This window comes from Fukomys damarensis, unplaced genomic scaffold (assembly GCF_012274545.1).
Source record: "Fukomys damarensis isolate Sample0158 unplaced genomic scaffold, DMR_v1.0_HiC HiC_scaffold_16, whole genome shotgun sequence".
Taxonomy (NCBI): Eukaryota; Metazoa; Chordata; class Mammalia; order Rodentia; family Bathyergidae; genus Fukomys; species Fukomys damarensis.
The window spans coordinates 103,159,347-103,177,087 of record NW_022900928.1 but is presented as its reverse complement, the minus strand read 5'-3'; the positions used below and the strand labels follow the sequence as shown (position 1 = coordinate 103,177,087).

Below are 17,741 nucleotides of genomic sequence, written 5' to 3'. Positions count from 1 at the left end.
TTGCACAACCATTTAGCCAAAGAACATTATTAAGGTTTTAAGCTGTTGTTTCAATTCAAAGGCCTAAATTTGCTATGACAAGCAGCCAATTAGTTGAATCCTTCCTTCTAGTCAGCAATTACAGAACTAGGAGAGTTTTTATGATTAATGAAATATTATTTCTATGTGAACTCAGTCAAATAAGATGAAATATTAAATGAACTGTGCAACATTTTAAATATTCAACTGGACTTAATTCCTTGCTTGTACTAATTGAACTTTTTCAGTGTATAAAGGGATAAAAGGGGCCCTGAGATTTTAAGTAACATTTTATGTGATTGTGAAACATAAAAATGCTTCTGAAATCTAACATACAAATAAATGGATAAACCAATGTGTTTGAAAAAAAGTCAAACTGTAATTTCAGTTACTCTAATTTTGTTAAAAATTCAATCACAAAACTGTGTGTGGTAGTAAATGCCTATAATCCCAGTACACTGAGATGCTGAGGCAGGATTTCAAATTTGAGCCCAGCCTAGGGCTGGGGATGTAGCTCAGTGCAAAGGCCCCGAGTTCAATCCCCAGTACTGTGAAAAGAAAAAAATTAGTCATAAACTGGACATACCTAATCAATTAATTGATCTCTAAAGTTTCCTTCTCTAGCCCATACTTTAATGTGGATTTCAAATTGTTCTAAAAATAAATGTGTATGTTTATAATTTTTAATAGTAATATTACAAATACTGTACCACAGTAATGGAATTGGAATTTTTAAAGATACAATATATTTATTTTGGGAATTTTAATTTATAGTATAAATCTTTAAGTATTTATGCCTTGAGATAAATTTCTAATTTTTTTTCTATGCAAACACTCAACTTTACTCAGTCATTTAAGTCTGTGCTGTGAAACAACGGTATTTCAAAAGTGGTCCTCAAAAATGTTCATCGATAATACCTGATTTCTCTAGGGTTGTTTTAGAAAGTTAATCTTATATGTAGTGTTTAACACAGTATTTGATATAAAGAAACATGTAAAATGTTGTGGCTCAATTATAACACTAAGCTTGCTGCAATATAGGTTAAACAATTTAATAGCAAAATGTTATACAATTCTGTATGCATGGCTTTTTAGTTATAGCTAGTGAAAATATAAAATCATAACTCCAAAATTTAATAGAAAATGTTAGAAATACAAAAACGAAGTGCCAATTTCCTGGTGGTTTGATGGTTGAATCCAATATCAAATTATAACAATATTAACTCAATTATATCAAACCCTTGAACTATTACTTAACTGGAGTAATTAATGTTCTCTTAAATAAAGTAATTAAAATAGGACCAATGAGAAAAAGCTAAAGGAAATGTGAGTTATATCTGGAAGAAGTGAGATTTAGATGTTAACTCAGGCGCCTGAAGCAAACTAGAATAACAATATTGGGGAGGATGAGCAACTGTTCTTTTTTTCCTATTGGGCTACAGAAATGAATTCCAAGTTTAAAAAAGGAGACAGCCTAGGCATGAAAACTTCCCTGGCACATAGGTTGCAAGTCAATAGCAGAGGGATAGAGTGAGACATAAACAATGAGGTGATTTAAAGAGAGGAATGGATAGGAGGTGCACTACAGCATCTTGTGAGCTACACTTTTCTTGTATGCTAATTTGGAAACCTTCTATAAAAGCCTTCTTTTGATAACTTTTGTGTTACTAGCTCAATGGTTATCAGATTCACTTAATCATGAGTTATTTAGGAGAGGATAATGTAAGGTAGCTGTGGCGAAGTTTGCATAGTTATAATCTAAAAGCTAAAATACAGTTTCATCAGCTGAAAAGAACACTGCCAGTCAAGAGTATGAATATTTAGAAACATTTCAGTCTGAAAGAGATTTCTGGATGTGGGAATGTTACATAATTTCTAGAATGATCTAGATAGTCAAATAATGCATGTACAGATTATAACTTTAAGGAGTTAGCTGGTAAGATAAATATATAAAGCAATCTATGAATAATTTTGTAATAATCTCCATAAAACTAGGAGTAAGTTCAATATAAATTTATAAAAATGGTATAGAGTACAATTTAATGTCAAGTTCTAGGACTTAACCTCCAATGAAATATTTATGTCCATAAATATAAAAAAAGGAAGCAAAGTTTATTGAAATAATTTTCATTTTAAATAACTTTCAAGAAGAGTTACAGAGACAAGGAAATTCACTATAATAGCAGGGGCCTACCAGGTATTCCATTTTCAAGCAAAACTTGAAAATACATAAAAATATTTGCCAAATTTTGTGAGAATTCCCACTGAAACATATACTTGAGTACAATACTTCTATGTTCACATTCAGAACTAACATACACTTTCTAGAACAAGTAGATACTTGTAAAGAAGTTAAACTAAACTGCTTTATAAACAAGTTGTCCTTTTTTCCTTCTTATATTCTACCCAACTAGTTCTCTGGAATAACCAATTTTCTAAAGTCACTTTCTGAAGTAGACAGTTTGAAGATACAGGCAAAGGACTGATGAGACTGATACTAAATTAACTGTTCCAAATCTAGTATGAAATAAATTTAGGAAAAAGTCTATTGTTTCCATAGCTACCTTAACTTTCCCCTTACATTTATTTTACTTTTAGTTCTGCAATGTAAGAAGGCCATGGATTTGGTGAATGATTTTAAGATTTGTGATGGCATTTATGTAGAATCAAATTTTGCCTTGAGTTAGTAATTATTTCTTAAGCAGCAATAAGCATTGACATGTCTATACGTCTTATGTTTGCATAATTGCTAAAATTATAGTATCTGATTTGGAAGGCACATCCAGGTTAAAACCCCAGCTTTGTCTATTACTAGATTCGAACCTGGGACAAACTACGAACCTAGCTTCTCTTTTGTTTCTTCATTTGTAAAGTAGGAATAGCAATTATAATGTTCCTCTGCTTGTTGTGAGGATTAAAAGCAGCAACGTAGGTGTATCCCAGCATTTAGTATTTTCCTTGTCATAACTTTTTGTAAGAAGTGTATTTTTTCAATTATGCATTAAAAAAATTTTTTTAGGATTTATATGTAAGTCATTTTAGTCTAACTGTAATTCAAACCAAGTTATTTCAGGGCCGGGGATTTGGCTCAGTGGTTCCGCAGCCTGCCTTGTAAGCGCAAGGGCCTGAGTTTGATCCCCATTACCACAAAAACAAAAAAACAAATCAAGTTATTTTAATTACTTAATTCTGGCATATAATTAGGATTTTTGTTAAGGGAGCTATTAATATATTATGATGTTTTTAAGGTACTTACTATCTAGTGAAATAAATTTTAATATTTATTAATCGAATGTCCTTTTATTTAAAGGGCCTAAGTTCTTTTTGACATGCAAAATTCTGTGATTTTAGTTGAATATCAGCTTTGAAACATTATCAGATGAATAAACTTAGCAATTCATTTGAGTCATGAGTCACTTAAAGCGATTTTGCTTGCTTGTATAACAGATTCTAAAAATTGGATATAAAATATAATCTAATATTTATTAAAATAATCTGTTGTTTCTACCTTTCCTGCTCTTTCAAGAGTAATAAAACTGGGGAAACTTTTAAACATGTTTGCATGAAATGGGAAAATATACAGAGTTCTTTTACTCTAGTATATTAATTTTAAAAATAATACTATTATTAAATGTTAAAATGTTGGAAAACTTACAATCAACTGGCCCAAATACAAAGTATATCAGAATGTAAGATAACTCCTATTTTGACAGAAAAAGAGTTAGACCTCAAATGGTCACTTATACTCATTGCTGCAAGTTGGAGATGAAATATATTTTGATGTGAAACTGTCCCAGAAATTTTTGAAAATAGTACCTTGAAATCTATTTGAAAGACATAAAGAGAACTAAGTGAAAATTTACTGGAAAAGATACAATAATGTGATACACAGAAAAAAGATAACAGCTATATGAGAAAAAGGATATGCCAAGAGACTAAAACATGTTAAGGGTCTGAATCAAGAGGGGGCCAGTAAAACATAAAAGGTAGAAACCCTGGGCACTAGTAAGATATTGTTAATTCTTGAACTGAGAATTGTGTTCAGCAAAGCTGCTGAAAATGGGAAATATGTCTAACTCATAAAGTCATGGCAGATGGCAAATAACAGGCTTATATACAAAAAATTTATAAATATTTTGGACAGAAAATTCAGAAATATAGTTTTGTTTAGTAAATGATGAAGACAGAGGACTATAAATGAAAAATTATTGTTCAGAAAATAATCTAAATCAGGAAATTCAGGATTTTTTTTTCTCTTAATTTTTACCTCTCAGAAAAATCTTAGAATTAATGTCTAGTAAGTATTCAGAATCTGAAAATAAGATCACTTTGCAAACTGATAGATAATAATGTTTAGAAAAAATTCCCTTTTCGCCAAAAAGTGCTTTATTGAAAAAAATACAGAAGTTGCTGTTTTAGAGAAGATATTAGTAATGAAATAAGCAATGGAAACTTTAAAACACAGTATAATTTCAAGGGCATGTTATCACCAAAAGGTACGCTCTATAAAAATATAAATAATAAATGCTGTTCACATGTAAAAGATCATGTGAAAAGCTGGCAAAAGCAGAAATTATGAAAACAGGAGAGCAAAGAAATACAGTTTTGCAAAGAAAGATGGCTAATCTCAGTTTGCTCAAAAAGATAAGTTTGGCAGCAGCCTTTCTCCCACAGGGATGCTCGAGCCAGAGGGATGATTTCTCTACACAGTGTTTTTGGTCATGGGAAGAGGAATCATTTTCAGGTAAACTCACCACGCTTTGCTTGGGAACAAAAGAAAAGATACTACAGGTAGAAGACTATGAATTACTTTTAAAGTTATAAACAGGAAATATGTAATTTTATTTGAGTCAAAAATGACCTTTTTAGAGAATGAAGGTTATGACATTATATTGTTTTACCCATAAACTAACTTAAAATTTTCATGTAAGGGGGTTGTGGGGATTTAGCTCAGTGGTACTGAGCCTATCTCTCAAGTGCAAGGTCCTGAGTTTAATCCCCTGTACTGAGAAAAAAAAAATTTCATGTAAGTTTAGCTCTACAAGTTTTCTGATAAAAATGTATTTTTAAAATAAATGAATATGGAACATAAACATACAGAGAAAAATAAAATGGAAAAAACATTTGATTTCCTGTACTTTGTTCTATGCTCTCTTAATGAATTTTCAACCAGAACCAAACATGCTTATTAAAATGCCTGGAAGGAAATGTTTAAGATTTGGAAGGTTAAAAGAAATGGCATTCCATTTCTTTGGTTTTGGTAGTTCCTTCTTCAGAGCCCTTTGTGACAATGTTCCTGCACTCTCCATGAGAAGGAGGAACGCACAAATAGGGTAGCTGCTTTCTCCTGTGCAAAATTTACCGTCACAGAACTGACCTACAGAAAGTATAGGAGATAGTGGAGAAAACTGTTTATATTATGGAAGAATGGGAGAGAAAAATGATTGTATTATGGAAGAATCTGTGCCCTGTTAGGAAGAGAGTTTACAAGAAAGCTTATTTGTGATCCACAGACTATTGCACATTCAAACAAAATACAAGAGACAAGAAATATCCAACAGGAAATAGGTTTGAAAACGAACAAACTAGCTTGTGCCCAGAAATAAAACATGGATACCAGACACCACTGCAGTCAAACCTGTAGTTAATTTGCTTCTGTTTTAATGACCTTTAGAAAATGGTCCAAACTGATTATCAGCAATACATTGTTTTTGCCTTTTTTTCTTAAAAAAATATTTTGAGACCACTTTTGATATACACACGTGTATAATTCTGTGGTCATAACAGACAAATACAACTTTAGCGAGACTAGACAAAAAGTGCAAAACTTAAAAAACATTAAAAAATATGGAAGCATAAGCTAAATTTTTCTGCATAGCTGAAATCTATTTAAAGCAAGTCCTTGTTGCAGGTATGGGAGGGGGTACTGACAGGAAGATAAAGCAGTTTTAAAAAAATGTCTTCTGCATGTTTAAATGATGCAAAAAATAATTTTACTCCATAAGCTTGAAAACATTTCACAGACAATTCATTCCTATATCTTTAGACACCATGGTTGTGGCAGTGCCTCCTTCTGCAAGGTAAACAGCGGTGCTCGATTTGGAAGGAACTGCTTGGTCACTGCCATTGTTGTTGACCTCACAGTCCAGTGGTTCAGTGGAGATGACCCAAGTAGAGGGGCGCCACCGCTTGAGAGAATAGGGAGTTTTCACACGTTTCTTGATCTTTTCACCTGATCCTGACTTGCCATCCTGTGTTGACTCACCTACCAAAAATAAAAGTACAGAAAAATGAACTACACATTAAAAGAAAAAAAAAAAGAAGTGAAAGCTTAGGGCTGAATTCTGAGAACAGGTGAACCAATACATGTGGCAGAGACTGATGGACATTTCTGAAAGTAATGATGCCAGGCAATATTATTCCAGGCAAAGCTTAATCGCTTACAATATTTTGAAGATTCCTTAAGCCAAATATTTTTTATCCTCTAGCACAGGGAAGAAAATATAGAAAAGATACAAGTAAAAACAAATCTTTTGGTTTTTGGCAGATATCCCAACTTAGTAAAAATACACTTAATCAACCCACAAATGCTCAAAATGCATCAGATTGAGAAGGCATTCAGCATATAATATGTTTCAGGAGAATGGCAGAAATATTAGGGAACAAATTTTTCAGTAATTCCCTCTTCCAATACTGAACAAGATGTTTTACTGAAATAGAGCCATACAATAAAGGTGGTCTATAATACGAGCCACTCAAGCAAATGCCTAGATTTTACCGATAATTTCCTTCCAATAGTCCACTGTGTGGTCTATGACAATCATAAAATATGACTTGATAAAAAAAAAAAAAACAAAAACCAACAGTTTGTACCATAATGACTATTAGAGATTTTGGGGAGCTCTCCTGTCTTCTGTTGTCACTCCTTCAGGGCAAGATGCCAAGCATCAACTTTTTAAAACTGCTTTGGGGCCCATACTACAATACCATAAGAATATGAGATTCAATATATAATTTTTGAAAAAGATGATACCAAAAAACAGAGCAACTTTATAGTTTCCTTATTGTGACTTCTCTGAACTTTGAAGACTAAATGTTAAAATCTAAAGGTAGATATAACAGACATTAATAAGCATAATAAAATGTTTTAAAAGTTATAGTGCCATAATATTACTTGGAGCTCTGACATATTTGGTATCTATTGAATCTCATCTATTCAAAAGCAAGTATATAAACTACATTAAAAAGCAGTAGCTACATGAAGCACATATTAAACTGACACACAAATTCTATTTGTGACAATGATCTTTTAATTCTTGATGACAAAAATTTTTTCTTCATAATAGTCTAATTACTTTTGAGACCTAAACAATGGCCTAATTCATTTCCAAAAGTGGTAAAGGTTAACCACCAGTTGAAACACAGTCTGATTCTACACTTTTTTTTTTTTTTTTTGAGACAGGGTCTCACTCTGTAGCCCACACTGGCCTTGAACTTGAGGTGATCCTCCTGCTTCAGCCTCCCCAAGTGCTGGGATTACAGGCATGTACCACCACGCTCAGCTTCTACACAGTTAAGTAGTTCCAAAGGATACGTAGGAGTAACTCCACTTACTCTGTATACTGCAGCCATCCAGGACATTTGTGGCTGAAAGATCCAGAGAATTGGGCCTCTGTGCTCTTCTGGGCTTTGATGGCCCAGGATCTGCTACTGTGCTTGAAATACTTTGTGTAAGAACATCTTGTTCGGAACCTGGATTGCTATTGTTATTATTAGAATTAGTTCGGCCACCTTCTAGTGGCCGCTCCCTCCTGTCCACAAGACGATCCAGAACACCTTCATCATGGCCAGCTTGCTGTTCTCGTCTCAGTAAAGGTTCATGCTCATCAGGACTGGAATTAATATTTAGCCGTGTGTCCTCACCAATAAATTCATTCTGCAGCATTTCTTGGGCCCTATGTGCCACTATATTGGCTGTCTGGCCTGATGGTACCACTCCATTTGCATACTGAGTGGCAGCGTGAGAGTTAACACTGTGGTTTCTACCTGCCACACCATTCATGGTGACTGTCACCACGTGAGGTTCTACTGTATTGATTGTATTCATCTTGGCAACTCCAGTTTCTACTTGTTTCAAGTTTGATTTGTGCTTACTGCCAAATTTTAGACGGGGCTCCTTTGTTGAATTTTTGGTGTTCAAAGGCAAACTAGTAGGTCTCTTAGGAAGGTTCTGTTGCTTAGGGAGAGGATAGATCTGAGTGGGTGGAACATCAGGAATTAAACACGCTTGGCCATTTGTAGCCTGTGTGAAGTCCTGCTGTCCAGTCACTTCCACTGCAAGCTTTATGAGTGGGTAAAGCAAGCTGGAACTGGTGCTGCTCAGTGGATCTGGCCCACTGAACTGTTTAAGAGAATGCTCCATGAGGTTCTCATCAGAGCTCTCTTTGAGATTCTTATCAACTTCTTTTGGGTCTAGCTTATTGGTCTCCAAGTCTTCTTCTGTCAGCTGCAAGCACACAGGAGTTGGACCAATAGACTGTGCTACATTTGTGGCATGGAGATTTGTTTCATCTGGGTATGGCAACTCAGATATAGTGGTCATGCCAGTACTTGGAGTGAGCCCAGTTGTGTTGGTGGTGGTTGTGTTGGTGGACAGGCTGGTGACACTTGTTTCAGGGCTGGGGATTCGAGCTTGTGCTTGCTGTCGTTCATAATTAATTGAGTTTCGGTTCTTTTCCCCTGTAGTCAAAGGTGTGCTGGACATTGAATGCTCAGAGGAAATATTCTTCACGATGCTATCAGTGTGATGGATGGAGTCTTCAATATATGAGGAAGAGGAATAATCTGGGTAAGGCCCAATTTTTGGCACACGCCTATTATGTGACAGGTTGCTTAAAGAAAGAAAAAAGTGACAATGAAAATATGCATTTAGGACAAACTGCCTCTACAAATTTAACATCTTTGATTTCACAGTCTGAGCCACTTGTCATTTTATTCTTATTATTATTATGATTATTATTTTGGTTCCAGGGATTAAACTCAGGACCTTGTGCTTGAGGGGAAGGCGGCAGCACCACTGAGCTATATCCCCAGGCTTCTAACTTTTATTATTATTATTATTATTATTATTATTATTATTATTATTATGATGATGATGATGATGATGATGATGATGATGTAGTAGTAGTAGTACTGAGTATCAAACTCAGGACCTTGCGCTTGTGAGGTAGGTAGCAGAACTACTGAGCTAAATCCCTGGCCCTAATATATCTTTTTTGAAGTTACTTAAAAACTCTAATAAAAAACTCTAGGCATTTGTTAATAACTTACTAAATTCTAAGTTTACTTGAATCAAGCCTACTGAAAACCTATGTAGACACTCATTATTCTGATTTAAAGTAGTTAATCTGAAAAACTCCCATATAATTTTTTATAACATCACAAATATACTCTTAAGAATTGTACACTTGTACAACCAGATATTATGTTTATAAGAGGGAGAGACGTGCATGCTTCTGTTGTACTTCGATAATCCTAGATCCACAGTGTCTACTCAACAAATAGAATCTCAATTAAGTTCCAGCAGCTAAATGGTAAAAAGAACATAAGCTTTTAGGTTTTTCTAATGTACCCCCTTTAAAAGGCATGGTGGCTGGGTTATGGCACATGCCTTTAAAAGCCTAGCTACTCAAGATACTGAGGGAGTACGATTGTGAGTTTGAGTCCAGCTTGGATAATTTAGTGAGACCCTGTTTCAAAAATAAAAAAAAAAAAAAAATGTAAAAGGCATGGGCATAGACCTCAGTGGCAGAATGCTTGCCTACATAAAGCCTGTGGGTAGCTCCAAAAAAGGGCGAAGTCTAGACATGTGTTTTCAGGAGTCATCCGAGGAATATCAGTGAAATTCCCAGAACTTAGGACAGTGAGGGCAAACCTTTTAGAGACTTCAATGATATAAACAGCATGCTGCAACACGCATATCATATAGTTAGCCACCACTGGCCTAAGATAAGAGCAAAATGTGACACTGAGATGAAAGATCAAAGAGTCAGAACTGCTCTTCAGTTATAAAGGGTTCTTCACAGGCATGATCACTCTTGAGGGTTCTTGTAATATGTCTATAATTATTTAAAATCTCATCAAAGTAAAAGCCAGCAGTGGTTTTAACTAAGACACTCAAGGTGCAAACACTGAGAACATTAACTACCAGGGTAACAGGACAGAAGTAGTAGCTGAGGAAAAGGTGCTATAAAGGAATACTGATAAAGTTATAAAGAGACTATCAGCAAGGCAGAGAAGAAAAGGCAGTTAACTAGCCATGAGAAAAGGAAGCTAAGGAGGTATGGAGGTCAAAAGTCAGTAAAATAAAAACTAGACTGAGAAGGACTATGGAATGAACTATGATTTACTGGAAGCTATTAATAGAGACTGGAGATAAAAAGAAGCATGGCAGCTGGGGATGTAGCTCAGTGGTGCTGCTATTGCCTCACAAGCGCAAGGTCCTGAGTTCAGTCCCTGGTACCAGAAAAAAGAAAAAGAAAGCATGGCAGAGAGTAGAGCTAGATAACACAGGAGGCCAAAAAATGGCCAGAGCAAGGGGGAAACATCAAGTGTTTCTTGTACTATTAAAAGAAGTTCATTTTATATATATGTATGTATGTATGTATGTATATAGACTACTTATTAAAAGCTTTAGCTGACTCTTAAGAGAGGTATAAATAGCATACCAGACGACATAGAAAATACAGAATGAAAAGAGATGGAAGCAAAAGACTGTCTGCAAGGATTTGTAAAGTGAAAAAATTTATTAAGTGTGATAAAATACAGTGAATGCTTAAATTTTAAAAATGTATTATGGGGGGCAGGGGATTTAGCTTAGTGGTTTTTGTTGCCTGCCTTGCCAGCACAAGGACCCAAGTTCTATCCCTGGTACAAAAAAATAAAAAGCATTATGGGAAAAGACACACTGCCATTAATCCCCCTCAAAATACTCTCATACTCTCTCTTACTGAAGACAGAACTCATCCCATCACTCTTGCCATTTTCTGAAGCACTTCTGGAAGTCCTCTTTCATGAGTGTATTCAGTTACCCTGTTGTAGTTGCCTCAGCGTCCTGAATCAATTCAAAACATTTACCTTTCAAAATCATTTTTGACTTTGGGGAAAAGCCAGAAGTCACAAAGTGCCAGATAAGGGCCAGGGATTTAGCTCAGTGGTTCTGCTGCCTGCACAAGTGCAAGGTCCTGAGTTCAATCCCCCCAGTACCAAACCAAACCAAACCAAACCAAACAAAACAAAAAAACCCAAAGTCCAGATCCAATGAATAGGTGAATGAGGACACACCAGCATTTTTTCAAGCCTATCTTTCCCTTGGATGGTACCTGGCAGAGTCATTCACAATGCTGTTTATCACATCTTGTAAAGGTACTCATGAAAGAAAGGATTTCCAGAAAGGCTTTAGAAAATGGTGAGAAAGATATGTATCTGAATTGAGGCAGGGTATTTTAAGAGGCATTAATGGCTATGTGGGTTTTTGTTTTTGGTATGGGGGATCGAACTCAGGACTGTGTGCCTTTGAGGCAGGCACAGTAACACTGAGCTAAATCTCTGTCCCCTATGTGTTTTTTATTGTAATAGATTTTTAAAATTTAAAGTTTCACTGAATATTTTGAACATGGCTATATTTAGAATGGCTAGTCTCACTTTCTTTACTTGTTCATGTATAAGATTTAAGAGTTTATATCTGAAGGTAATTCAATTTATTGTAAGTAGTACAAACAGTTCATAAAAAATTGCTCTGACAAAAGAGAATAGAAAATGGCAAAGAAACTGGTTTAAGAATGAAGTATATTTTTTGTCAATTTTCTCTGATAACCATTTCCTGGATTCTTTGAAATTTTTAAACATATATTTGATAAAATGACAAACATATAGAAAGGCTTTTTGGACATGAATAAACATATAGATGATCCAGTCTAAACATTCCATTCATAGAAATTTTTAAAAAAATCTTTTTTTCAGAACCAAAAATCATAGTTCTAAGAAAAGAAATTGTTTTATAAAACAATGTTTATGGTAGAATGGCAAGATATTTTGAATTGCTTTAATATAAAAGTATTGGTAATGCATTTGATAAGAAATAGCTTTGTGTAAGAAGTCTGGAAACCTCAGTGTCCAGTGAAACAGTGATTAGATACATAGACAAGTTCAAAGTTCCATTTACAATTTTGTTTTTGGTACTAGGGATCTAAGTAGGACCTTGTGCTTGCTTGTGAGGCAGGCGTAGTGTCACTAGGCTAAATCCCCAGCCCAGTTCCATTTACATTTACTTAGAAAAAAAGAGGGGTGGGGGAGAAAACAACAGAGTATATTAGATACATGTAGAAGTCTTCTACATTTTTTGGAACTATGAAAATATTTTACCATTATTATTGCAGGGAAGATGAAATAATAGAATAGACTAATCCCTCACTGTAAGACACAAAAAACAGTTTCCATTGTGTAGTCATACCAAATAGATATTTTCAGTGAAAGAACAGCAATACTGAAAGAAAAACTGTGAGTTTATATCATATAATAAATGAATCATTATCTATTAGGTTGGTTGAATTATATTTGTTTCTTATTATTTGTTTGGTCTCAGTTTCCAAAACTAGTTGATAGATGCCAAACTCATCAGGGTCTTACCGCTCATTCTGCATAGCAGTAGACATTGGATTGACTGTTGGGCTCACAGATTTGTTTCTTTCCCATATCATCATGAGTTCAGCCATCCTTTCCTCAGCACACTGTGCTGTAAGCCGTGCCTCTGCATCTTGGTCCCAACAGTCTTCAATTGTCTCCTTGAGTGACCTCACTGCCTGTAACACAAAATACATGTCAGTGTGCCTTAAAAACATTTATTAAGCTTTTCAGTTTATCTGCTAAAAAAAAAAATCAGGATTAAAAAAAAAATAGTATTTTAAAATGCTGTAATAAAATATTTTAAAGTTGAGGGATTATAAAGGTATTTTTCAAAAAGTAAATTTTTGACATTCTCAAAAGCTGAGAAGCAAGTAAGCAAGCAAGCTTTAACTTAACTCTAAAGAATTATACACAAAACTAAGCATCTGTTATAAGTTGTTTCTTTAAGACCTAGGTTTGGCTGGGGATTTTGCTCAGCACTTCTGCTACCTGCCTTGCAAGTGCATGGATCCCGAGTTTGACTCCTGGTACCACCACCAAAAAAAAAAAAAAAAAAAAAAAAAAAAAAAAAAAAAAAAAAAAAAAAAAGATGATCATAGATTTATATCCTCTTGGTTCTATTATTTTAAGCAATATCTACTAATTCGACTTAGTAAATTTGAGTTTAATGAAATTTTACTATTAACCTGTTTCCAGCTTCAGGTGAGCCTTTTGTCTTTACTAAGTGAAATGAGTTTCATTCCAACCTTAAAACATAAAACAGTCCTATTCTGTAGTATTCCTATGTATTAGCAATAAACAATAGTTTTCCTTTTGGGAAAGTTGGTTTTGAACTTTTTTGAGAGCAGACTGTGGATACTCTGGTGGGCCATCATTGAAAATCCCTTCATACTTGGTTTTAGATGTTTTTATTAAGCTTCAAGCTTTTCATTTGCTCTAATATTTATGCAGTCTGTATAAACTGTTTAAAACAATGACTTTATAAAAAGATGGTTGTAAGCTGACTGTGGTGGTTCAAGCCTGAAATCCCAGCACTCTGAGGGGCTGAAACAAGAGGATTCCAAGTTCAACCAGCCTAGATAATTTAGTGAGACCCTATGTCAAAACAAAAAAATAAAAAGAACTGGAGATGAGCTCAGTGGTAGAATGCCCACTGGTTAAGTCTCTAGTGGAGGTAGGGAGAGATGGCTAGGGTTGTCAGATTTAGCAAACAGAAATATAGAATGCCTACTTAAATTTGAGCTTCAGATAAGCAAATTTTTAGTACATGTATATCCCATGCAATATTTAATTTGGGTATTTTATTTGAGAAGAATTATTTAGGTTAAAACTCTTGTTAGCAATCTTGGTGATATTTTAAATATTTTCTAATAATTTGTATTCTGCAACAAAGAAATCCAAACTTTTAAACGTATAAGAATTTTAATAGGGTGGAGTATAGCTCAGGAGTAGAGTATTTGCCTAATATGCATGAAGCCCTGGGTTCAATCCCTAGCACAGTCAAGAAAGAAAAAAAAAATTGGTAATATTCTTTCTGGGTAGATGCTCATTACATAATGGCCTACTTTGGGCAATTAAGATTGGATTTGAAAGCAAAGCACTTTATAGCCAGGTGTGGTGGCACACACCTGTACCCCAGCACTCTGGCATGCTGAGGCAGGTTTGCAAGTTAGAGTCCAGCCTGGGCAACTTAGCTACTCAGCCCCAGACCTGCAAAACAAACAAAAACACTCATACACTGGGGAGCACATGAAGCTATGTACATGTTCTGGGAGGAAAAGACCTGGGGAGACTGGAAGCAGCTGATCTTTCAGTTCAGTGGTAGCAGAAGTTAAAGCATTACAGCACAAAAGACAGTTGTGAGATAATTTGGATAAACATTAAGGAATGGTCACAACACAGAACCACTCTACAAAGATTTGGACAGTATTTTCTTTTTAAATTAAGAATTAGTGAATTTGGGCCAGGGAGTTAGCTCAGTGGTGCTGCCTGCTGCCTGTCTTGTAAGCACAATGTCCCAAGTTTGATCCCTGGTACAAAAAAAAAAAAAAAAAAAAAAAATCTGTGAATTTGCTGGGCATAGTGGCACACGCCTGTAATCCCCAGCACTCTGGAGGCTGAGGCAGGAGGATCACTGTGAGTTTGGGGCTAGCCTGGGCTACAAAGTAAGTTCAAGGCTTGTCTGAACTACATAGTGAGACCCTGTCTCAAAAAACAAAACTAGTGGATTTGAATATAAGGAAAATAATTCAGTCTGAGGAAGAAACCAAAAGAATGAGGAAAAAGTACCAGAGCCTAAAAGACCTGTGAGATACCATTAATTATACCAATGGTGTAGTATAATAATGGAAGGGGAGGTGGCCTGGGGATTTTGATTAATTTAAAAAATAAAAGGGGCTAGGGCTAGGGATTTAGCTCAGTGGTTCTGCTGCCTGTCTTGCAAACGCAAGGTCCCAAGTTCGATCCCCAGTACCAAAGCGGGGGGATAGTTTTTAAAAGTTTGCTTTTTAAAATTAAATTTATTGGTATAATTTAAATATACATAATGATCACGTTCATCATAGGGAATTTGTACCTGTACATGATATCCTTGATTCCTTTTTTGCCCATTCCCTTCCCCTTAACTCCTCTTCCTCTCTTTTTTTACAAAGCTTTATTTCCATTCTATCCTTCTTTACTAATTTTTTTTTTTTTTTTTTTTGGTACCAGGGATCAAACTCAGGACCTTGTGTTTGTGAGGCAGGCACAGCACCACTGAGCTAAATCCCCAACCCTTCTCATTTTTTTTCCTTCCTTCTTTTCTCTCTCACCACTCCCTAGTTCCCTTTTCCTTTTGAATAATTTCTTCCTATTTCACAATACCTATTACACATTTTGGTCCTTTTTTATACTTTCTCTTTCTTAGAGACAATGAGGAATTTAAACATCAGACATGTGTGTCTGATTTATTTCACTTAAGAGTATAGTTTCAAGGTGTATTCATTTACCTGGGAATTTCTCAAGTTTATCTTTCTTTATGGTTAATATTCCACAGTAAACAAAGAACCATACCTTTTTATCCATTCATTGGTTGATGGGCATTTGGGTTGTTTCCAAGATTTAGCTATTACAAACTGTGCTGCTATAAACATGGGTGAGCATGTATCACTATGATGTTTTTAATTCTTTTGGGAAGATACCCAGAAGGGGAACATGTGGGTCAAATGAGACTTCTGATCCTAGTTTCTTGAGGAATCTCTACACTGATTTCCAAAGTGGCCGCACCAGTCTACACTCCCACCAACAGCAGAGAAGGGTTCTGTTTTCTCCACAGCCCTACCAGCATCTGTTGATTTCTTGATAACAGTCATTCTTTCTGGAGATGGAATCTCAGTGTTGTTTAAATCTGCATCTCTTCAACATTTTTTCACATATGTATGTGCTGTTTATACTTCATCTGAGAAGTATGTATTCATCTCAAGTGACCATTTTTGGGTTGGATCTTTAAATCTCGGGGGTGGGTCCTGCCTTTTTTCAATTTTTTTATATGTTTTCGTTATTAGTCCTTTGTCTGAGGAACAACTGGCTAAAATTTTTTTCCCACTCTGGGTTGTCTCTACATTCTGTTGGTGATTTTTTTTTTTTTTTTTTTTTTTTTTTTTTTAAAAATTTTTTATAGGAAAACTCTTTAATAAGATGAAATCCCAGTTGTTGATTCTTTGTAGTATTTCCTGTGTGATTGGGGTTTGGTTCATAAGTCTTTGCCTACACATATCTCACAAGAGTTCTACCTAGTCTCTCTTCCAGCAGATTTAAATGTTTTAATTTTAACATTAGATCTTTGATCTAATTTTAGTTTAGTGCATGGGACATGGGTCTAATCTTAGACTTCAGCAGGTAAAAACCCAAGTTTGATTCCTGGTATTAAAAAAAAAGGCCAGTTTTCCCAGCGCCATTTATTAAAGAGGTTTTCTTCCAGTGAATGTGTTTGGAATTTTTGTCAAAGATAGGTGGTGGCCGAGTGTATTTGGGGTCAGTTCTGTGAACTCTAGTCTGTTCCACTGATCCTTAGGTCTGTTTTACTTTTTTTTTTTGCCAATATCACTGTTTTTATTATAGTAGCTCCACGGTATAATTTCAAGTCAGGGATTGTGATGCCTCTTGGCTTGCCTTTGTTGCCCAGAAATGTTTTGATCAATTTAAAAATAGGCAAGTCTTGAACAGACATGTCACCAAAAAGAAGACAAGAATGGCACATAGCATATGAAAAAATGCTTCATATAATTAGTCATTAAGGAAATAAAATAACTATGAAATACTACTACATACTACATACGTATTGGAATGTCTAAAATGAAAAAGACTGGCCACTGCCAAGTGTTGGTGAAGATGTTGAAGAACTGGTACTCTCATGCACTGCTGGTGGGAATATAAAATGGTACAAACTGTTTGCAAAACCATTTGGCATTTTCTTAAAAATCTGTTGATATGCATAACAATGAGTCTCCAAATATGTTGAAAGACACTAGACAAAAACGATAAACCTAAATAATTCCATGTATAAATAAACTAACCTGTAGTTTTAGAAGACCAATGATTAGGCAGGAATTAGGAATAAAGAAAGGTGAGAGGGAGGGTTTAGAAGGCACAAGAAAGCTTTTGGGTATAACTGAGATGTTCACAATCATAACTGGTGGTTATTTTTATGTACATAGGTCAAATTTTAAATTGTATACCTTAATATGTGTTATTTATAAATTAAACCTATTTAAATGTTAAAAAGTGTTCAGCAAGCTGGCTGTGGTGGCTCAGCCTGTAACCGCAGCACTTGGGAATCTGAGGCAGGAGGATCACAGCAAGTTTGAGGCCAGCCTGGGTTATACCGTAAAATTCAAGGCCAGCCTGAATTGCATAGAAACCGTGTCTCAAAAACAAAAACAAACAAACAAAAAAATGTTTAGCAAAATTAAGAACAGAAAATATATAAATGTTTAAGAAAAATAAATTAAATGTTTTATAGAGAACTGTAACAATCAAAACAGATGATATCTTAAAAGAAT

General features: G+C 34.9%; 1 protein-coding gene across 1 annotated transcript in view; it reads right to left on the bottom strand.

Moving 5' to 3' along the window:
* Positions 1-2,315: 2,315 nt before the first annotated feature.
* The window catches only part of Bmpr2 (bone morphogenetic protein receptor type 2), a gene marked incomplete at its 5' end in the record, with an annotated part of 189,328 nt that continues 173,902 nt past the window's right edge, over positions 2,316-17,741 (bottom strand). The window contains 3 exons of the mRNA XM_010616216.2: positions 2,316-6,283; positions 7,633-8,909; positions 12,706-12,878. Of these exons, the coding sequence (XP_010614518.1) occupies positions 6,036-6,283; positions 7,633-8,909; positions 12,706-12,878 (1,698 nt within the window). The remainder of the gene's footprint in view (positions 6,284-7,632; positions 8,910-12,705; positions 12,879-17,741) is intronic.